General features: G+C 36.2%; 1 protein-coding gene and 1 non-coding gene across 7 annotated transcripts in view; one reads left to right on the forward strand and one right to left on the reverse strand.

Moving 5' to 3' along the window:
• RTTN (rotatin) overlaps window positions 1-23,601 on the forward strand; it is an 82,695-nt gene that overhangs the window by 29,763 nt on the left and 29,331 nt on the right. For all 6 annotated transcript variants that reach the window (XR_002435389.1, XM_021387854.1, XM_021387855.1 and 3 more), the window contains 15 exons: window positions 618-706; window positions 2,475-2,592; window positions 2,870-2,966; window positions 4,556-4,624; window positions 4,956-5,144; window positions 7,804-8,043; window positions 11,280-11,424; window positions 12,848-13,002; window positions 14,124-14,343; window positions 15,095-15,223; window positions 16,977-17,084; window positions 17,711-17,869; window positions 18,243-18,314; window positions 21,228-21,420; window positions 23,287-23,369. Coding sequence is in view for 5 of the 6 variants with exons in the window: in XM_021387854.1 (XP_021243529.1) it covers window positions 618-706; window positions 2,475-2,592; window positions 2,870-2,966; window positions 4,556-4,624; window positions 4,956-5,144; window positions 7,804-8,043; window positions 11,280-11,424; window positions 12,848-13,002; window positions 14,124-14,343; window positions 15,095-15,223; window positions 16,977-17,084; window positions 17,711-17,869; window positions 18,243-18,314; window positions 21,228-21,420; window positions 23,287-23,369 (2,066 nt within the window). In the remaining variant the exon portion in view is untranslated. The remainder of the gene's footprint in view (window positions 1-617; window positions 707-2,474; window positions 2,593-2,869; window positions 2,967-4,555; window positions 4,625-4,955; window positions 5,145-7,803; window positions 8,044-11,279; window positions 11,425-12,847; window positions 13,003-14,123; window positions 14,344-15,094; window positions 15,224-16,976; window positions 17,085-17,710; window positions 17,870-18,242; window positions 18,315-21,227; window positions 21,421-23,286; window positions 23,370-23,601) is intronic.
• On the reverse strand, window positions 7,307-7,379 carry TRNAA-AGC. The gene has a single exon. It is a non-coding gene; the product is annotated as a tRNA-Ala (tRNA).

Here is a 23,601-nt window from a genome sequence, read left to right on the forward strand (position 1 = left end):
CTAGACAATATCAAAATTGAATTTTTGTTTTCAGAAAAACTATCAGAAAACTGAGGAAATGTCTCCTTTGAATTGTAAAATATATTTGGTTATGGCAAGCTGAGTTTTCAGATGTCAAGAGACAAAATGAAAGCTTTCATAGGATAAAATTCTACAGTAAAAAATGCAGCTTTTTTTCATGGAAAGGATACTTAAGATATTTATAAGGCTATTGTAGTCAGACCATTACATTTACTTATTTGTTTTTGCCTTGGATAGCATTAGCTACAATTTGTGCTGTGATGACTGTTTGGTAGTGTGAACATCTCTGGTCTTTTCCTCTTGTTATATAGACACCTGTGAACTAACTGTGCACGGTTACTGTCAAGTTTTTTAGATCGGCTAGTTAATATTTGTACATTTTAGAGTTGTTTAGGATAACTTAGCTAAAGAAAGACTGATGAACAAGACTTTTTGGAGGCTTTACTTATTAGAGCTGGAGCTCTACTTGCTCTCAAAATTGTTAATCAACAGGACAAGTTTTGCTCTCAACAGGAGTTTGTGATCATTCAGAGAAGTTCGGTAGTAAATTGATTATGAAACCAGTGTTTGTTAACTACCTTTTGTTTTTCTTACAGATACCAACATGCATAGTATTGTGAAAAAGCTGGGTGTGGTAGAAAAGGTTTTGGCTTACCTTAGTGAATGTGTACATGTGAATGGCAAGGTAAAACTATCGGTTTTTCTGCGAATATCACGTAGCATGGCAATAGTAGAATTTGCCTTTTTCTGCACTTAAGCCTTAATTTTCTTTGTGCATCAATTTTGCATACAATAAAATTATATAGTAACATTTTAAGTTGTAAAATGTATTTGTTACATTTTTGACAACACTAAGATTCTCTTAATTAGGGAAGATTGGTTTGTTTACCTGTGAGAATAGTTACTGGACTTTGTTGAGTGATGTGGTTCTTAAGTATATCTGAACTTCTACAGGATTTCTCATAAACAACCAAAAAGTAACTTTTAACTCATAAAATCTATTGTCTATAATATTCTCTAAACTTAAGACCAGAGGCAATTTGTAATTAAAAGTTAGGTTACGTTCATAGCAAGTGAGAATTTAGGCATCAGATTATGTTTCAGGAATAAGTAATTTTCTGACTATAGAAGATCACTTAACCAGGGACCATCTTGGAAGATGAGATCATCTTTAAAGCTGAGTGCATATATGTTGTGGATGAACAACCTTTCTAGTTTTGTAATACATTTAATCTGGTGATTGAATTTTTCTGAAAGTCATTATTTACAATCATTTTATGTCAGCTTATTTAGGCTATAAATTTCTCAGCTTCTCTTCACTGGATAAACGTATTTTCTCAGTTTGCTTCCATAGTATTGGTATAGCAGTCCAACCATCCAAACCTTTAGTTACTTAAATTTAAAAAAAAAAAAATCATTTTTCTATCATAATGATTTATTTCCTCAAAATGCGCAAGAGCCGGGTTAGAAAATAAATCAAGTAGGGGCACTGATTACCTCTTCTTTAATGTAACGTCTAAACAGAAGGTAGTGCTAGTTTCATTAGATCAAAGATAGACCATGTAAGTTGTCTTAAATAAGTCATTAGGATGCAGTCTAGCCTAGATTCCAGTTCCTCCTTCAAGTGATTTTTGATTTCGTTCAAAAATCTGTAGAGGGGGAAAAAAAAAAAACATATACAAAAAACTACACACATACAAAAACACACAACAACAACAACAAAACCCTTGCGTCTTCTTAGTGAAGTGGCTACCAAGAAAATGATAAAGTTTATAACAGAGGGAAAATGCACAATTCTAGTAACACTTTATATGGACTCGTGCAAAAGATTCTTTCCCATATTAAATAAGCAGAGCTTTTATCTATTGCATATCCAGTGATACTGTATTTGGTGATGGAGTTCACAAAACTAAATTTAAAGGTAGATTCTCAGGCAAGCAAATTCACATGTCCTGTGAAGGACGTGCTGTCTTCTCATTCTGTAGTGGAAGTGACTTTGGTCCTATTTTTTGCTGCCGACTTACACTTTAAGTTTTAGAAAGCTGCTTTCTTATGTTTTGTGATCTGAAAGATTGGGACCCAGAAAATTAACCTGATACACTAAGCTATATGCATTTAAAAAAGAATGAATAAGCTTATGAATAAGTAGGTTTTTTTTAAACCCTTCATCTCACATACGTGCTTCTAAGAAGTACATATTTTGGAAGCTTGTTATGTAACTATAACTGTATTATAGGGACCAACAAAATCACCATCAATTGCTAATAAAAGGAAGCCAAAAGTTATTAAATAATTTCTAATGAATATGCCGTTATGCAAGGACAACATTTTCTTGTCTAAGAATGTTTCTATACTATAAAGAGTAGAATGTGTTTATAGCATAACTATTTGTATTGAACACCTCAAAACAGATCATCCTAATTGATATCAATATTAAATTGTTATTCTTGCAGGTTATGGAATCCATAGTATTACCATGTCTGACTCTCTTACGGAAACTCATATATGCTGATCCAGATGTTCGTTTGTCCCTAGCACAGCAGTCATCTTTGTTGCTTTTACTATTCAGAGGTAAAGATTCTGTTTTAACTTTAACACATAGGTAGAAAGAAAATGTGTGAAATATGGTTAGATGTCTAACCAAAAGCTTTCATGAGTATCTTGAATAAATCCAGAGTCCCTGATATTTTAGAGAAATCACTGTTTGCTAGTGTAACCGATATTGAGACACCTGATGAAGACATTAGCAAAATAGCTGTGGGAACAAAAGTTAACCACTGTCCTTCTGTGTATTATTAAATGGCAGTATGTTCCTAACAATTTTTAAAGTATCTTTTGTTTTATTCAGTTTCCCTGATATTCCAAAATGATCAAGCTGTTTTAACGGAAGCTACGGTATTGCTTTGTCTTCTGTTGTTTGATGAAGTATCAAGAGCAGACACGTGGTATGAAAAAAGTTATTCAATTGCATTATCTTAAAATTTAAGATTTTAATGAAAATTAGTTTTGTTTGGATACATATATGTGTGTATATGTGTATATATATATATATAAATTATCCTCCGAAGTTTAATATGTCCAATATTGCATGACTTATCTATTTGCAGGTCAAATAAATTGTTTCAGTATTTAGATTGCATGTTGTACATATCTACTTGGCACTTTGTACTTAAGTTCATTTATCTTCATTTTCAAAAAGCCCTGGTTATTCTCTAATCCATGTTTTCCATAAATGGATACTGCATTAATCAAATAACTAGCTATAAGTGTGTTGTTGTTGATTTTCTAACTCAATTAAAATTCTCTTATTTACTTTGACTTTCAAGCATAGTGGTTGCCTTTAAGTCAAAGGACTACAGCTAATGTTATATAATTACTTGAAATTAGTATGTACTTCAGGAAAAAATATGCTCTTAAAATTCACACACATGAAATACACTGAAAAAAATTCTCATGCGTATTTTTCTCTAATAGAAAAAAAGTACATAGGTCACTTCAAAGTAATGCCTCCTATTTTTTTTTCATGGAAACTGCAATAGATACAAAGAGTAAAACAACAACTGTTTGATAGAGTAAATCCTCAGCTACAGAACACTATTTTTCAACGTAGTCAACACCATTTGCTGTGCATTTTCAGCAGCAACAAAGAGCCTGAATGCTGCGCTCATGAAAATATGCACCAGTGGAGGTGACCCGCTGTTGCCACTACTGAAACGCACTGTGCTCACATCTACTATTTGGTCTCCATAAATGTTCAGCAAGCACTGATGTATGTCAATGGCTGTCATTTTTTCTTCATGGAGGAATTCAATTCCACACATTTGCTTCATATGCACTTCCGTATCACATGCCATGTTGTTAGACTGCCCCTCTGCTGCCATCTGTCACATGGCAACAAAATATAATGAAATATTGGCAGGAAGGTTCAACCTCTACTACCATACCAGCAGCATTTGCCTTTGATGTCGTAGGTCAACATAATAAAATGGGAGACATTGTAATAAGCCTGTGCTCTGATATGTCATCTTTAATTTCATTTTCATGTACATTATGTCTCCAATAAATATTCTATATGTATATGACCTAAGAACTACCTGAATATTGCGTAATCATAAAGAGAAACAGTTTATTAATATAAATGTATTCAGCAATGAGTTCTTCAAGAGCTGTTCGTAGGAGAAAACGGAGACAGGGGAGATTTAGGTTAAATATTAGGAGGAAGTTTTTCACTCGGAAGGTGGTGACGCACTGGAACAGGTTGCCCAAGAAGGCTGTGGATGCCCCATCCCTCGTGGCATTCAAGGCCAGGCTGGACGTGGCTCTGGGCAGCCTGGTCCTAGTGGTTGGCAGCCCTGCACTCAGCAGGGGGGTTGAAACTTGATGATCTTTGAGGTCCTTTTCAACCCAGGCCATTCTATGATTCTGTGATTCTATGATTGGAAAAAAAACAGCTGTATCTGATTCATAATGAATAACTACAGCATTAGTAGATAATCAAAGTTAAAAATAAGAAATAACTTAATCTTTCTTGCAGGACTGATAGCATAAGCAATAATGGTACTGTCCTACCTTCCTTCAGTTTACCTGTTGCTGTTGTTAGACGGTATGTTGGCATTTTTGTTTTTTGTTTTCCTTGGCTTTTTGGGGGAGGTGGGGGCTGGCATTGTTTATTTTTGTTTGTTTGTTTTGATTTTTTTTCCACTAAACTTAAGTCCTTTGCATTTGCTGTCCTCCCTGAAGGACAGAAGCAAAGGAAAGCATTTGGTATTAAATCCAAAGTTGTCTTCACTTTTAAGTGATAAATGTGGAGTTTGTCATGTAGCCTTTTCTTTTTTTTTTTTCTGACAGTTTTGAGAATGCTATTTACAAATTTAAAAAATTGCTTGACTGGAGCATTTAATTGTTGCTTTCGTTTGTTTGTTTATTTATTCAAGATATCATCTCCCAGTCAAGATCACTGCTCATCATATAGTTAGCCCTAATTCTGTTGTAGTGCCATTGTCTTCTGAATGCTTGACTATGAAACCTGTGTCAGATATGCTAAGGATGTCTTGGAATATGTCATGGTACCATGGGACTGAAAACCTGTTGCAGCTGAAAAATTATGAGAAGCAAGCAGAAACGTGAGCTGTTTTATCTTGATTTTAAATCTTAATATATTTCCTTTAAGTGTATTCTCAACTTCAAACAGCAGTACAACTTGTTTATAGTTTAAAAATGTTGTCTTCTGTATGTAAAGGATTGCATCCCAGGAGCTGTAAATAAGTTATCATGATAATACCTAAATCATAGAATCATAGAATTGCTCAGGTTGGAAAAGACCTTCAAGATCATCAAGTCCAACTGCAACCTAACCATACTACCCTAACTCTAACAACCCACCACTAAATCATGTCCCTGAGCACCACATCCAAACAGTTTTTAAACACATTCAGGGATGGTGACTCTATCGCCTCCCTGGGGAGCCTGTTCCAGTGCTTAACAACCCTTTCTGTAAAGATGTTTTTCCTGATACCCAATCTAAACCTCCCCGGCACAGCTTGAGGCCATTTTCCCCTTGTCTGTCACCTGTCACCAGTGAGAAGAGACCAGCCCCACTCTCACTGCAATCACCTTTCAGGTATTTGAAAAGAGCAATAAGTCCTCCCCTCAGCCTCCTCTTCCCCAGACTAAACAGCCCCAGTTCTTTTAGTCTCTCCTCATAGGGCATATTCTCCAAGCCCTTCACAAGCCTTGTTGCCCTACTTTGCCTTGCTGCTCCAGCACCTCGGTGTCCTTTCTGTACTGAGGCGCCCAAAACTGAACACAGTACTTGAGGTGGGGCCTCATCAATGCCAAGTACAGGGGCAGGATTACTTCCCTAGCCCCGCTCACCACACTACTCCCAATACAAGCCAGGATGCCATTGGTCTTCTTGGCCACACTGCTGGCTCATATTCAGCTGACCATCCATCAGCATACCAAGGTCCCTTTCCATCAGGCAGCTTTCCAGCCACTCTTCCCCAAGCCTGTAGGGTTGCCTGGGGTTTTTGTGACCAAACTGCAGGACCTGACACTTGGCCCTATTGAAACTCATACAGTTTACCTTGTCCCACTGATCCAGTCTATCCAGGTCCCTCTGTAGTGCCTTTCTGCCCTCTAGCAGATCAGCACTCCCTCTCAACTTGGTGTGGTCTGCAAACTTACTGACAGTGCACTCAATCCCCTCATCAAGATCATTAATAAAGATGTTGAATAGAAAGGGCCCCACTACCGAGCCCTTGGGGACCCTGCTTGTGACTGGCTGCCAACTGGATTTAACTCCATTGACCACAACTCTTTGGGCTTGGCCATCCAGCCAGTGTTTCACCCAGCAGAGCGTATGCCCATCCAAACCATGAGCAGTCAGCTTTTCCGTGAGGATGCTGTGGGGGACAGTGTCAAAGGCCTTACTGAAGTCCAGGTAGACCGCATCGACAGCCTTGCCTTCATCCACTATGCAAGTCACCTTGTCATAGAACAAAATCAGATTTGTCAAACAGGATCTACCATTCATAAACCCATGCTGACTAGGCCTGATTCCCGGGGTGACCTTTAATTGATCCACGATGGCTCCTGAGATTATCCATTCCATAACCTTCCCTGGCACTGAAGTGAGACTGATAGATCTGTAGCTACCAGGATCATCTTTCCAGCCCTTTTTGAAGATGAGAATCACAGTTGCTAGACTCCAGTCAACCGGGACATCCCTGGTTACCCAGGACTGTTCAAAGATGATGGAGAGTGGCTTGGCAACCACATCCGCCAACTCCCTCAGCACTTTAGGGTGCAATCCATCTGGCCCCATGGACTTGTGAGTATCCAGCTTTCAAAGCAGGTCCAAAACCATTTCCTCATGGATTATACAGGGCCTATTCTGTTCCCCATCCCTGTCTTCCAGTGCAAGGGGCTGTGTGCCCAGGGCACAACTAGTCTTACTTTAAAGACTGAGGCGAAGAAGGCATTAAGTACCTCAGCCTTATCCTGATCCTTGGTCACTGTGTTGCCCTCAGCATCCAACAAGGGATGGAGATTCTCCCTATCCCTCCCCTTTTACGGTTGTTGTATTTATAGAAATATTTATTGTTGTTCTTCACCTTAGTGGCCAAGTTCAGTTCTAGCTGGGCTTTGGCTTCTCTAATTTTCTCCCTGCACAGCTTCACTGCATATTTGTAATCCAATAAGTTGCTTGCCCCCTCTTCCAAAGACCATAAACTTTCCTTTTGTTCCTGAGTTCCAGCCAAAGGTCTCTGTTCAGCCAAAACACTGGAGAATGCAGGCATCGATCCTGCTACCTCTCGCATGCTAAGCGAGCGCTCTACCACTTGAGCTAATTCCCCCCCTTTTCATAGGTAATCAAGAAAATTCTCTTGGCATGCTTTGGTGAGCACTTGATTAGCAAGGTTTCTCTCTTGAGATTCTTTTGTATACAGAACTCAGCATCCTTGGTAAATCATTTCTATTTTAAAGTACCTCATTCAAAATTAAAGTAATTTCTTAAAAAGAAAAGAGCATAGTCTAAGAGGTCAACATCTACAATGCCATACAGGAAAAATTCTTTACAAACCATTAATAACACCTTTCAAATAATTTTTTGAGAGGTGCCCTCCTTCCAAAGAGCCCAAGCAGCAGAAGAAAGAAAGAGGAAAGGACTAGTTAACAAAAAAACATCTTTAAGGCAATTTATGCTTTGTCTTCTCATCTGAACTAAAATAATTTATAAATATACTGATTGATAATAATTTTTCTTTTATGCCTTTTCAGATTTTTAGACACACTAAAACTCTCCTCAGAAGACATTCTTATACTGAAAATAACTCGCACAACCTATGGACTGCAGGACTGTCTTAATTCAATCATTCAGGCAGTATCCCACAGGGATGTTAAAGCTTCTCTCACTAGGCTGAGCTTTTATGCTCTGAATGACAGACTTGCTTTAAAATGCATCTCTGGGTCTTGTCGAACCATTTTGAAGAGCATTGTTTGGCAGAAAGCAATAAACAGGTAAGCATACTGAATAGAAAAATGAATTAAAAGTATTTTGTTTAAATTATAAAGTTCATAGTTTTCATATCCTCAGTTTTATGGATTTGATAGCCTATGTACCTTTGATTCTGATTGTTTTCTGTGCATATAGTTAATCAGAATGATCCCATGGAAAATTATTATGTGATCCTGTAGTTGACTTCTGTTTCCTTGTACTTCCTAAAGCTAATAGATGAGACTTACCACAGATTATGCAGGTAATATTAACATTGGCTTTGCTTGTACGCTATTTCTATTCTTTTTTTATTTTTCTGATTTCCTGAGTGTTTGGTTTGTGCATGGTTTTTCTTTGATTAGGAGTGAAATTAATTTCTGTTCATACAATGCGTCATCTATCTGTTTGCAAATAGATCTTTAACAATGCAAAAAGTGTAATTTAGCTATTTGCAAGCAAACATGACTGTTCTGGCTGCACTCAGTTCTTGATTATAATCCTTCTCTGAGCAGGGATTATTTGTTTTACTGCAGTTCTCCACTAGTTCTGACTTTAAAACGCTGTTTAGAGCCTTCATCCATGTGATTCGAAGTCCACTTAGTTGTAGTATATAGTTTTGTATGTATTGTTGACAGACTGGTATCTCAGTATAGCACAAATTCTATTAATTGTTTTGTGTTTTTGTTTGGTTTTATTTTGTCCATCTGTCCAAATTTTGGTTCTAATGTATGGGCTGAGAATCTTCCCCTGTATACTGTTTAGAAGAATGGGAGTGGTTTGTTCCGTACCAAGCTCAAGCTACAACTGTTCTCATAACCTATCAGTACTTTGGTGCAGTATGTAAAACTTGTGCTATTTGGGTTGCTGTCTTGACTGAATCCAAGTAAAAGTTAATTTTTGCAACTGTTCAATATTTTCAGTAAATTCAAACAAAGGAATGTGTGTGTGGGTATGTTTGTTTTCCTGTAGCTTGGGATCCAGCTAAACGTAAAAATGGTTGTTTGGGCGTATCAGCATAAGGAAACAGCTCCAGGAACTTCTATCACTTCCAAAAGCTTGTTAGTAACAATTGTTTATTTATTTTTTAAAAAGGATTGGATGGATAGGATAGGATGCACCCACAAATGCTTAAGAGAGCTGGGTGTTATCATTTTGTGTCCACTCTCTCATCTTGTGAGAGATGCCTGAGGACTAGAGGGAAGCAAACATCACTCCTGTCTTCAAGAAGAGCACATGAAGGACAGGAAGGTCATCAGGAGTGGGATGGTTTTACCAATGGGAAGTCATACTTGGCAAACCTGCTGAAATCCTTTCGCAATGAGAAGACTGGCTCTGTAGATGGGAGGAGTAATGGATAGGTTCTGCCTTGATTTCAATGTTTTTACACAATGTTTTCCTTAAGATCCTCATAGACAAGCTAATGAGGTATTGTCTGGACAGGTAGACAGTGAGGTGGATTGAAAGGTGGCTGAACAGTGGAGCCTGGAGGGTGGTGTGTTGATCAGTGACATGAAGTCTGGCTGTCGTTGAGTAACTAGCAGTGTACCACAGCGGTCAGTACTGGATATAGTCCTGTTTGATATATTCATTAACAATCCGAAGGTTGGGGCAGAGTACCTTCAGCAGTTTTATGTTACAAAATTGGGAGGAGTGGCTGATATGCCAGAGGGTCTTGCTGCCATTCAGGAGTACCTTGCCAGGCTGGAGAAATGGGCTGACAGAAACTGCAGGAAGTTCAACAAGGCGAAATGAAAATTCCTGCACCTGGGATAGAACAAATCCATGCACCCATACACCCTGAGGGCTGATGAGCTGGGAAGCAGCTCTGCAGAAAAGACTATGAACTTGAACTTAAGCCAGCAGTGTACTGTAGTGGCAAGGAAGGCTGAAGATATCATGGACTGCATTAGCAGTGTTGCCAGTAGTTCAAAGGAGGTGACTTTTCCCCCTCCACGGTGTTGATGAAGCTGCACTTGGAGTATTGTGTCCACTTTTGGGTTCCCCAGTACAAGAGAGACATAGACATACTAGAAAGAGTCCAACAAAGTGCTAAATAAGATGTCTAAGAAAGTGGATTATCTCTTATAAGGAAAGGTTGAAGGAGCTGTGACTGCTTAGAGAAGAGAGGGCTACGTCTCACTGATGTATATAAACACCTGGAGGAGACTGCAGAGAAGGTGGAGCCAGATTCCTTTCAGTGGTGCCCAGTGGCAGGACAAGATGAAATGGGCAAGCACAGGAGGTTCTATCTGAACATCGGGAGACACTTTTTCACTGTACAGAGCACAGAGCACTGGCAGAGGTTGCCCAGCAAGGTTGTGGAGTCTCCTTAAACATCTTCAAAAGCCACCTGGCCATGGTCCTGAACAAGCAGCTCTACGTGACCCTGCTTGAGTAGTGGAGTTGGACCAGGTGATCTCCAGAGGCCCCTTCCAAGCTCAATGGGTTTATGATTTTGTAATTTATGTATGTAAAAATGGCAAAGTATAAGAATACTATATTTAAAATGTGAGATATATAGAATCGTAGAATGGTTTGGGTTGGAAGGGACCTTTAAGATCATCTAGTTCCAACCCCCCACTATAGGCAGGGACGCCTCCCTCTAGACCAGGTTGCTCAAAGCCCCATCCAGCCTGGCCTTGAATGCTTCCAGGGTGGGGGCATCCACAACCTCACTGGGCAACCTGTTCCAGTGTCTCACCACCCTCACAATAAAAAATTTCTTCCTAATATCTAGACTATCCATTTCCAGTTTAAAACCATTTCCCCTTGTCCTGTCACTTCATGCCCTTGTAAGAAGTCCCTCCCCATTTTTCGTTTAGGCCCCCATCAGGTACTTAAAAGGCTGCTATAAGGTCCCCCTGGAGCCTTCTCTTCTCCAGGCTAAAGAGCCCCAACTCTCTCAGTCTGTCCTTGTAGGGGAGGTGCTCCAGCCCTCTGATCATCCATCTCCTCTGGACCTGCTCCAACAGTTCCTGTCTTAGTCTCTGTTCAGTCTTTTCTGTCTTTTCCAATACACAATTCCATGTCTTTTAATGTATGAAGTGTGTATAATACAGGTGTATTAAATTTATATTTAAATATAACTGATATAATTCAATTTTTATTATTTGTAGTTATGTCACATATATTTAGATAATTCCAGGTTTAGAATAGGCAACTCCATATTTGCAAGTTAATTCAGCCCTACTAGACTGAGATATTAAACTCTCTTTTAATTTCCTACGTGTATGAATATGTGTTTTGGTTTTCATTGCAGATTTTTGCAAGTGCTTCCAGCTTCTGCTGAGGATGAGAAGCTTTTGGTAGATGTCCTAAGATTTTTAAACAAATTGTGTAGAGAGCAGAGAGCAAGCTTGGAGGCAGATCATCTAAAGTGGATCCTGAAATCACTGCTTAAAAATGTAAGAATATACATAAGGACTCAGCTGTAGACTGTACAGAATGATATAACTGTGAACTGGTTGGCTTTTTAGTTTGTGTTGAGCAGCTGGAGGAAAAACAGCTTTTCTCAGCAAAGCCATGAAATAGCCAGTTCTTGTATTATTACTGTGCTACTTTGTGGCCTGTCCTACAGTTTTAAGTGTTTGCAAAAGTTACCTTTGAACAAGAGTAAATTTATTTCTTTTTTACTTGTTAGGTGATTTTATTCTCTAAACTCAAATATTTTATTTGCCAAATGAAAACAACATCTGTGTCTGATTGTCTTGCTGTGGTGTAGGTAACTATAACAAAATGGTTATACAGAGCCATATAAATGTAGTTAGCTATGCGTAGCTTTATGCAAAGGTCTATATGTACAATACATATACATTTATATTGTTAAGTAAATAGCTGTACATATGTGAGTGTTTGTACTTGCACAGCTGTACCTGTATAGCTGTATATTTAAGTGCATAACTGTGTTTAAAGGATGAAGTTCTGTGCAGGTACCCTGTGACTTTATGCATGGTAAAGAAATATAAATGTCTTGGATTAAGAACAAGAATTGAAAGTTAAGAAAGCAGCTTTTGTTTTCAGTGTCTGTTGTTGCAGTTTTGATTTAAAATGGTTGCAATACATCTATGTAAAATATTTTTATAACCCCGAGGAAACTATTAGGTGAGCATATAGATCATACAGTTGAAATATAAAAATGCAAGTATAATATTGGAAGAATATAATTTGTTTTTATTTTCAGTCTTTTAGATGTGTGCTTTCCATTTGAGATCTGTTCTATCTAGTATTATTCATTAAGATGAACAAAAACAAATAGGAAATTAAGATTAAAAAAGCAGTATAAAACAACTTTGATTGTGTTTGTCACAATATAGTAATTCAATCCTACTGTATAAAAACTAGATTCTAAAGATAAAAGTGATGACTGCAGTTGTATAACTGCATTGCAAAGTACTGTTCTTCACAAAACAAGTGCATACTGTACTCAAAGCAAGATTGTTCATGGTCTTACAAGAGTTATCATATATTAAGTAGAGTCTGTGTGCATTTGCATTTTCCCATTTTAAAATACAGTTTAAACATTTAGAAAAAAGTGCTAGTGATCTTTTCAATTACGTATGGAACTGATGTACTTCAATTTATATGGTTAACAGGAAATCCTAAAAAATGTGGTAGATGTGGCTAATTAATACCAGAAAATCTTTACTGTTTTTGGATGGTTGGTTTCAATTTACAGAAGTATTTCTTGGAAAAATGATGATTACGGAATTTGTGATTTTTAGTACATGTGATTTGAAAGCACTGAACAGAAAACTGGCTTCAGTGTGTTTATTAAAATAGAATTTAAACAGTGCATTATGTGACTGTATTTTTCTTTTCTTCTCTTAGAAATCAAATTCCCTTTTGGGCCTCTTGGCACGACCAGAATCGCAAATGCGGGATGAAATAGATGAAATACAGACTGCTGTCAGACAACAACTGGATAAAGAACTCATTCATCTTTTTAACACACTGTTATTTTGTTCAATGTCAGTGACTGACAGGTACAGTTTAAATGGAACTGCCTGTGTCATTCTGATGGGGATAGTAATGCCTTGTGCTACTGCATCTCAGTCAGAGCGTAAATATAATTACATCACGATAAAGTCATGGTAAACTTTAAAAATGGGATATACTCCTCTTTAAGTGAAGATCAACATTAGGTAGGCCTTTTCACAGTAAAATTAGGAAATTAAGAAAATTGTGACCAAGTGCAAAAGTGCAGTTTTTCAAAAAATGATAATTAAATTGATGGGCACTGAGAAGATGGGCTATTCCTTTTTCGCTACTGGAAATTTGCACAAGCAAGTGATAACTGGGTTGATTTTCTAGTAGTTACTTATAGGAAAGTATAACACCAGAATATCTGCAAATACTTATTTCCATCCACTTCCTTTTTGCTCTGTAGTATATCATTGACTATATTAGTGCACATTGGTTGTTGTTAGGACACCTACTTCCAGCATGAAATGCCACCCTTTTTCAGTTAGTCAAACAGAAATGAACTTCTATTAGTGTTTTTTTCTGAGTTTATAAAATAATATTTTCACACTAAGTTCCTCTATCCAAGTGTATTCTAAGATGCTAAAATTGCAGCTGACATGTTTATCTGTGTGTCACAACATAACTACTTGTAAAGATTCCTTCAAAGTACTGTCTTCATCATTCCTCCCACTCAGTTACTCAGTTTCTAAATAAAATGTAAGAAAAAAATGACAGCTGGAAAAGGAAGGATTATAGAAATCCCTGCCAGTTACATCTTATACTCCTATGTTTTCTATCGACCTGGATGATAGATTTGCAGGAAATATTTTAAAACTTGGTGCCTGAACCAGAACAAACATAAGCAAAGGCATTGTGACTTGTCACTGTGAGTTATCCGAAGCTCTTGAGCTCTTGCTCTTTTATATGCTCATTAGAAATTAGAGCTCTATCTATCTCGTTTGTCCTTTTTTGGTTAAGCAGTCCTGTTCTGTAATTTGCTTCTGCGTTATTTGGTGCATAAGCCAACAGTTACCTGCAGACTTAGCAATAATAATAATGATGCACCAGCATCTTGCACAACAATTCATTATAATAGCTTTATGCTGACATTTGGTGTTTTCACTTTTTATAATTAATCCAGAGAGGGCTTGGAACTTGCTGGCTGTTTCAGAACTGAGCTGGCTCTCAAGCTGCTACAGTGCTTAAGGCTAACAGATGCACCACATTTTTATGGACTTCCGTCACTGGAGAGAACATTGAGAGGAATGGTTCATGTTACTGCACTTCCAAACTGGAGTACATATTCTGCTACCACTGAACCTGTTACAATTTGTAAGAAATATTTAACAGGTCTCCTTGAGGTAAGTAGTTTATGTTATAACCTAACTTTTTGTCTGAATGCTTGTAAAGCACTGTGTAACTAATAACATTATAATTTTTATGCTGTATTTCTATTGAATATCATTACTAAGAAAGCTGATTTTCTTTCTCCAAGGAAATAGCTAAAGCATAAAGACTAGATGGAGTGATGTGTATCTTTACTTAAAGGAAGAAAATGTTTTACAATTTGTTTGCTTATGATGATTGGTTATATTGCATGTGCCTTCCCATTCCCTTTATTTTCTATTCATTAGAATTTGATATGGAAAGTTGATTTATCTATTCCAATTAAGTCCCGAGAAAAGATAGAAATGACCTATGTTCTTGAACATAGCTTTTTGGAAAAGAAACTGTATTTTTAATTTCAAACATAGCAGAAAAAAGCTGGGTGCAATAAATGGCCTGTTTCCAAGAAAAACAAACTTTCAAACTATGACTGAGATATAGTATTTAGCCAGGTTTCTATTTAATATTGTCTTTATTATCTAGCTCCACTACATCCTTCATTTGAAGAGGCAATTAAAATAACTACTGACCTTCAAAGGTTTAACCATAAGGAAATCTATGTATGAATAAGCAACTCATAAGTAAATAATGAAAATGTAGCTAAAAGGGTGTATTTGATAGTTCACCGTCTTTCCATGAGTTTAATTTACGTGCATGCGGCAGGTTATACTCTACCTGTATACTGCTCACAGTAAAGCTGCTGTGAACTTGTTCCTACACTCCCAGGTCATCTCATCGTTTTATGTTGAATGGGGAGGAAATGCTATGTCCTTCATGGGAAAGGGTGTTACAAAAAGCACTGTTCTTTGTTTGCTTCATTTATCTCATGAAATGATGGCTCAAGCTAAGGATACTGTGAGTACATTATAGTTTCCCTTATCTTGTCACTTGATGGCTAAGCACAGATATATTTTAACTGATATAATTCAATAATTTAGTGTAATCATTCTGGAGAATTGCAGTCCACCCCTGTTAATGCTTGTGATTGCCACTAGTGAAAACATTCCAATATGATGAAGTACAATTGTATTTGGAAAAAAAAAAAGAAAAAGAAAAAGAAAAAGCAGTATTCCTGCTTCTCCAAATTCCATATTTTTATTTCTGCAATCCTATAGTTCTTCATGATTCTTTAAGTCTAGGTAAAGTTTATTCAAGTGAGAGGATGACCAAGTATTAAGTATATTAATGGAAGGTTGTAGTCTTTAAGGAATTAAATTCTAAGTGAATGAATAAAAGAGGGGACTTAAACTGATTTTTATGTATGTATGTATTTTTAATCATGTAGAATAATATGTATAGTTGCATAATGAACAGTGGTGTTTTGTTGTGGCTGTAAGTCATAATGTGCCAACAGCAATGTTCAGATTACTAACATTTTATATTTTCATAATAATAGTTTTAAATCCTATCCATTGTTTACAGTCACATGATTTAGTGTTAGATCTCAAGAAGGTTGGAATACAAAGTTAACCTTCTTACTCTGTGCAGACAATGTTGTACAGGAAATATCCTGGATAACTGATTTAAAAACAAAAATAAATTTTGTTATTAATACTAACTTAAAATGTACAGTCTAATGAATTGAGATGAAAACTAGTTAAAATCCAGGTGGCCTTTAATTTTATTTTGCTCATTAGCCAAGATGAGCAAACCATTCTGATTCTTCGTTACTTAAAGAACCACCTTATTAAGTTGGACATAGAATCCTTTAACTCATAGCAACGAACAGAAACGACTTACAGTTGTTTGTAGAATACATGAGAAATAGAACAGATGCCTAGTATGTAATAGAGTTGCTACGGTGTTTTATTTCCTTCATTTCTTTGATATTGCTTTATGGTCATACTTTGCTTACTTTGGTGTATTTCATTTTGTATTTTAAATCTCCTTCCACCTCAAAGACTGTAAAAGACTATGCTTACTGTTATTAGTATTGTGTATTGAGAAGATTCATGCAAAAGACACTGCTCCAAGTGAGACATCCAATTGCAGTTCTGACTGTCTCAGACAGTCAGAAGGTGCACCTATAAAATTTTAGGTTGCATAGTTCACTATGAACATAATGCATTGTGCAGTGCCATGATTAAACAAAGAACAATGAGTATGTTTTTTTTGACCTGAACTAAGGAGCTGTATTTGTGAAGTATGAATTCATGGAATCTGCTGCTAAGTAGTATATGGCATTTAATCACGTGGTAGGTGCACAAAGTAATAAATTATGACTGAAGAGATAGCTGCATGTTCTTATTCAGCAGTTTCCTGCACACATATTATGTCTCTATTTTTTAATCAAATAAGAAAAGCTAAAAAAAGTATAGAGTGATTCCTAAATCATCCCAATATTTCAAGTAAAATATGTAATCCCTTTAGCACTGTTATCCTTATAGTAACAAGAAGTAGTCACAAATTTAATTTTATTCAGTAGGTGAAGTCAATACAATATATATATGTTTATAGAGACAATAAACATCCTTTTCCTGGAGTATGAGTGTTATGTGCATTTAAAGTAGTTTGGTACGCAACTGACAGCTCAGGCTGTTGATAGACAGGCATGGCATTGAAAGATTTAGAAAATAATTGCTTACTTTATTTTCTGTTTTCTGATCAGGACTGGGTATCTCTTTGGTCTTTGCCTTACAATAACAGTGAAGATCAAGTTCCTTCTCACCTAGGTCTGACATGGCTGGTTCCTTTATGGGTAGATAGAGATCCTGAGGTTAGTTAATGCAACGTTGATATCTTATTTTGACACCTAGCTATTCACATATTTTTTGTTCTGGGAATTTAATATTGAAACTACTGATTTGCATTATTTAAAATATTACTGACTGTATCCTAAATAACAATAGCAATAAAGTAGGGAGAAGATTTGCATATAAACACTCTGAAATCCTTCCCTATATCTTCAATCTTCTATCCTTTTATTAGTCATTCATGATAATGAATCACAGGCAGTTTTCATCAACATTGCTTTTGTTTAGCTCCAAAGCAGAAATAAGTATGTAAACTACAAATTTAAAGCAAATGTATTTGATGCTAATTTGTTGAATTATGAGTTTTTTTTGAATCAGAACTACTTTTAAATGGTAAAATGCTGGGAATATTGAATATATACTAAAGCATTCAAAAATTTATTCACTTTGTTATTTATACATACATGTAGCTTTGATTGTGAGTATAGAGCCAGATTAATACAGGAAAAATAACTTGTTTCAACAATTTAAAGCCTTTTAAAATGATTCTGTCGAAGCTACAGATTTAGTTGATTGAACTCAACAATAATTTAAAAAATGTGTTATTACTGTAAGTAATGTCATTTTGTATTGTATTTACATGTACTAGGTCAGATTTACTGCGCTTGGAATAGGATCAGCTCTTACATCTCTTGAAATAGGTTGTATTGCTTTAGCACAGAGTTGCCAGAACATTTCAGGAGGACTGTGGGGAACAGCATTAAACATCTTCCTAGACCAATCTGAATGCAGCATGGTACGCAGGGAGGTATGTTTCTTGTCACCTTCTGCTGACTTAAATTGTTGTGGGCAGTTTGTTATGGAGAAAAAAAAAGCTAGATTTTAATCTGTTTTGTTCTATTTACAAGCACTTTGGTGTACCAGCTTGTCACCAGTTCCATAGTAAATAATTCCTCATTGCAAACATGAGGTAATCTAATTTGCTCTTTTTAACTGTATAGACATCTCTCTCAACTCTAGTTGTAAGATTTCTTTTTTTTTCCTCACATGAACATGGAAAGTTTTTGTTTTGACATGTATCTAAAACAGTGGAATAATAGCTCAACTGTCCTGTTCACTCTGATGTGCTTTACTGAACTGTGATGGCTAGACAGTAATATTGATGCTTTCATTTCTTTTAGGCTGCTTTTATTCTACAAAATCTCCTTGTGATCCCAATTCCTACTGAAGATCTAAAAGACTGTGTTTGGCAAGTGAGTGACTATTACACTTGATGAGAAAGTTTATACTGTCACAGGGAGGCATTATTTGATATAAGAACTTATGTCAGTATACCTATTAAACAAATTTTAAAAGTTATGTCTGAGATGACATTTTTGAAAGAAAAAAAATCTCTCCCAGAGAGTTCAAGAAAACAAGTAAAGCTCGATTGTGCAGTATCTTAGATCATGTATGTATGGTATCTTATGTATAATGTCTTTGATCTCCAAGGAAACTTGATTATTTACATAGTGTCAATGTCTTAAGATAAAGCTTGGTTAGTTATTTTGCCTGGGATGCAATTTGATCTGAGGAGTATAAGAAAGAAAAAAATCTGAGAAAGTAGTTTTTAATGTAATGTTTAATATTTTGAAAGAAATATGTGAGTGACAGAAAGCAAGCCTTTCCAGAGAAAGATGAAGTAGCCTGATGCTTTAAATACCTTTTTAAGAGCATACCCTCTTGCTTAAAGAGATGAGCTACAGCAAGTTGCTCAGGGCTACGTCCGGCTGGGTTTTCAATATCTCCAAAAGTAGAAACTATGCAACCTCTCTGGATAACTTTTTCTCATGTTTGACGACCCTCACAGGAAAAAAAGAGACATTCCTTCTGTTGTACCTGGATAAATTGTGGGTGAGTCACATGCACCCAAAATGCACGCATCTTGCAGAGCTGCGTTTTATAGTATGGCTCACCTTTCCTTTATATATAATTATAAAGGAGGATGTTCAAGTAGTCTGTAACACCTGGCTCTTGTTTCAGTCTTTGGATATTCATGAATTTTTTTTTATCAATACAAATAATTCTTTAATAGCAAGGGATTTGCAAGTGGCAAGCCATTGTGACTTATCAATTTAAACCTGCTATAAACTTGTCAATATTAAAAGTTGCATTTTAGTCTTTAAACATTTCAATGACTATGGTGAAGTGACATAAACTGAATATAGTTGCAGAACTCAGAATGAATTCCAGTGCAATTAATGAGTTTTGAGTCAATTCTTATTAAGAGCATTTTAATGGAAATTGCTCATCACCTGGTAAGGGCTCATGTGGAAAGATATTAGACAACACTTTATGGCAATGGGTAAATTAAAAGTGTTTAAAATATAAACAATAATTAAAATTATAAGGTATCAGCAGGGTAAAATACTATATTTCAGAGCTACTTTTTTTTTCCAAATGTACAGTGAATAAGATAAATTGTTTATAGACTATTATGCAATCAAGTTCAAAGGAGACTGATTAAGTGGATTTGGATAAATAGCAGGAATAATATATTGTAGCCAAAGTAGAACATTCTTATTTCTTAAGTAAATAGTTTTGGGTAAAAAAAAAAAAAGGCTGTTACTAGAGCTTATAGGCTCTAGTACTGCCTATAGTGTTGCTTTTATCCATTTCATTTGCTTCGTAATAGTTTATTTTGCTGTGTTTTTTTAAAATGAGTGACTGCAGGAGGCATTTTGTAATAAGTCAGCCTGTATAAGGTATACTAAGATTGTAATGTACTGCATTTTCTGAAAATTGCTGAAGTCAGAATGCATTGTGAGAGGAACTCTTTCATTGCTCCCATTATGCAATAAGGTGATTGGCATAGCTTTTTAGACTGGCAAAGACAGTTATGGATTTTGACTGAATTTAAGAAAATTTCTGAAGTATACATTTGTCACTGTTGATACAATCCAAGTATATTGCTGCCAGCGTATAAGCAGTTTTATAATTCATTATAAGCAATTTGTATGAAATAATATAGTTCTTCAAACTATTTGACATCTCATTCTTTACTGATTCGTATCAAAGGCAAATGGTGAAAATTGTCTCTTTATGTGTTATACAAAACAAAAAGAGTCATCAGTAGCCATTCAGAGCTCTGGCTTTAACTTAACCTGTAACACAGAATAGTTTTACTCCTTTTACTTGATCCATTCTTTTCTTGGAAAAAAAAAGTTTGTATTCAGTATAAATGGAGGGGTTAGGGAAGATGTAGAGCCTCATGGGGTCAAAAAATATTTTTCAAATGACTTACTTGTCAGTGAGGAACAGAGGTACATCAAGCACAAAGGAAAGCTTCTATTTAGTTTTGCAAGATGCCTCTTAAAACTTGTAGAACATAATTTGTTTTCTCAGTCTGAATTTTCTTGCTGGTTAACATTTTTAATTTTTATGAAAACAGGTGATAGCTTAATATTATGACTTCTTGTTTTCTTCTGTTAACACAGAAAATGCTGAAAAAATATTGTAACAAACAGCCAGATCAAACTGCTGGAAACAAAAACAGACAAACAACAACAACAAAAAAACCACAACTACTATGAAGCCTCTCTTTTAATGTATAAACACAGTTCTCTAATGAGTTTTCCTGAAGTCAGTATTTAAAAGTAAATGGCTGAAAACCATTCTTCAGAGATAATTTTTCTGTTTTATTTTCCAAATATTTTTTTATCGTAGAATAACATGGGATAGATGTAGCGTAACAGTTGTATGCTTTTATAACAGGATTCACTCATCTTATTAAGAGTGTGCTCTCTCTCCTAAGGAAACTTTTGCATTAGTTGATATCTGTATGCAGAATTAAAAGAGAAATTCATAACAGCTACATAGAAAGTGCTAGAAAGCTATAACATAGGGGATTTAAGACAGTGTTTGTACCAGGAGACTTTAAAACATGAATTTCTCAGCAGTTAAACATCTATTTCTAATCTTCTAAATCATTACTGTTTTTGTAAAACTTTGTGATTTAGCTCAGTCTCAAATCTAAATTTGACTGCCAGTATCTGTTAGTCTATAAAACAGCTATGCGTATACAAACAGCATTAGCCTTAAAGTTGTGTTTTGTTTGTTGTTGCCAGTTCATTTTTACATAAAGGATTCCTTTAAAGAAATTAACTTTGTGAATTTCATGTTTTCAGGGACCCTGTGTACATGATGAAGAAACTGGCCTCTTCCAGACTGGAAAACCTGCGCTTGAGGCTCTTTTGCATCACTGTCAGTTTTATGAACACTTGAATCAGATGGTGAAACACTGTTACCTAGGTTGTTACATGTTTGATTTGAATTCTTCCAAGGAAGACAACCACATCATTGAAAAAAATGGTTCAACTGGTAAGTTACGTTAATCTTGTAGTATTCTTAACCTACTGAAGTAACATCTAGTTAAGTAATTGATATTAAAGATGGAGTTCAAATAGAATGTGTTAGTGTTCAAATAGAATGAATGTAAATGTTTTCAAGTTCAATTTTTACCTTAAAGTTCTAAGAATAGATCACTGATTCAACAAATTTCAGAAAAAGCTCTTTTTTTTTTCACATCTTCAAAAATTTATACATGGAAAAAGATGTAATTGGTTCTGCTGTACGTTATCTTGCAAACTGCTGGGGGTAAAATGCTTCTTACACTTGTGACTTCGACAGAGCAGCACAATCAAAGTTTAAGAAAAAAGAAATACATAGACAAGTATATTGCCAGGAGAAGAGGCTGACCCCCACCTTACTACAGCCTCCTTTTAGGTAATTGCAGACAGTTATAAGGTCTCCCCTGGACCCCCTTCAGACTAAACAATCCCCCTTCCCTTAGCTACTCCTCATAAGACTTCTGGACAGTGCCCTTTTCTGAACACACTCCAGCTTCTCAATGCCTTTCTTGTAGAGAAGAACCCAAAACTGATCTCAGTACTTAAGATGTGGCCTCACCAGTGCTGAGTACAGAGGAACAAGCACTTCTCTAGTCCTGCTGACAGCACTATTTTTGATGCAAGCCAGGATGCCTTTGCTTTCTTGGCCACCTGGGCACACTGCTGGCTCATGTTCAGACAGCTGTCAGCAAGCACCCCCAGATCCTTTTCTGCTACACAGCTTTCCAGCAAGTCTGTCTCAAGCTTGTAGTGTTGCATGGGGTTGTTGTGATCCAAGTGCAGTACATGAGCTTGTTGAACCTCATTCTATTGGCATCAGTCCATTGTTCAAATCCAGATCCCTCTGTAGATCATTCCTACTCTCAAGAAGACAAATACTTCCTCCGAACTTGTCACATGCAAACTACTGAGGATGCATTCAATTCATAGAATCATAGGATGGTTTGGGTCAGAAGATCATCTAGTTCCAACCCCCCTGCTACAGGCAGGGACGCCTCCCTCTAGACGAGGTTGCTCAAAGCCCCATCCAGCCTGGCCCTGAATGCTTCCTGGGAGGGGGCTTTCGCAACCTCAGATTCCCTCATCCAGATCATCAATAAAGATATTAAACAGGACTGACCCCTGAGGAATAGCGCTCATCACTGTTTGCTAACTGGGTTTAACTCCATTCACCACCACCACCCTCTGCCCCAGACCATTCAGTCACTTTTTTAACCAATGAAGAGTACACCTGTCTATACTGGTGCTGTACTGTTGATTTTTTTTCTGCATATAATAGGCTTTGAGGTTTTTATTAACAGGTTTCTGCTATAAGATTTTCATCACTATTTATTCTGAAATATTTACCAGTTAATTCCACCTTCATTATATTTATGAATATAGGTTCTCTTGAAATTGCTTCTCTTAAAACATGAGCTTAAAGTTTTTTGAGGATGAGCATATCAGTTCTTTATGTTTGTACTGGGAGACCCCAAATCAGTACTTCTAGCGTATTACATTTTAAATAAAAATGAATCTGAATTATTTAAAGTTAATGAAGGCTATATAATTGCAATTTGAGCTAAATGTACCTTTTTCATGCTTTGTGTTATAGATTGTATTTTATTCAATTTCTGTTTATTTAAGGAATTTACTGGATAATAATTCATTGGTACAATGTGTAGGAAAAACTTAAGTATTTTGAGACTATTTGAAGTGTTCTGCATATTCAACCGCTTAGCTACTTCTTTGTAGCATGAAACAGTGCTTTGAACAAGTTGTTATGCTTTCTGCTGATCTTACAGTAACAAGAATGTTTGTTTGATTCCAATAATGTTTTTTTCTCTCCCCCATACAGATTTTGATGATTCTCTTAATCTTTGGAAGGTTCTATCCAGTCAAAGCCCATCTTCACATTCTCAATCAACATCAGAAACTATGGTAACTTTGAGCGTAACCTCTTTATGTTAAATGCACTGCTATTAATGATATACTTTGAGGAAAATTAACACTGTTGTAAATGCAAGAAAAACTTTATATCAATTTAGTTTAAGAGCTGAAACGAAATTGAATTAGTTTTAGGATGCTGAAGAAAACTTAAGTGGCTTAACTCATCTAACTAAATGGACAGGCCAGTGTTGAATTCTGCAGCTACTACTGGGAAGATATTATA

Source organism: Numida meleagris, chromosome 2 (genome assembly GCF_002078875.1).
Source record: "Numida meleagris isolate 19003 breed g44 Domestic line chromosome 2, NumMel1.0, whole genome shotgun sequence".
NCBI classification, from domain to species: domain Eukaryota; kingdom Metazoa; phylum Chordata; class Aves; order Galliformes; family Numididae; genus Numida; species Numida meleagris.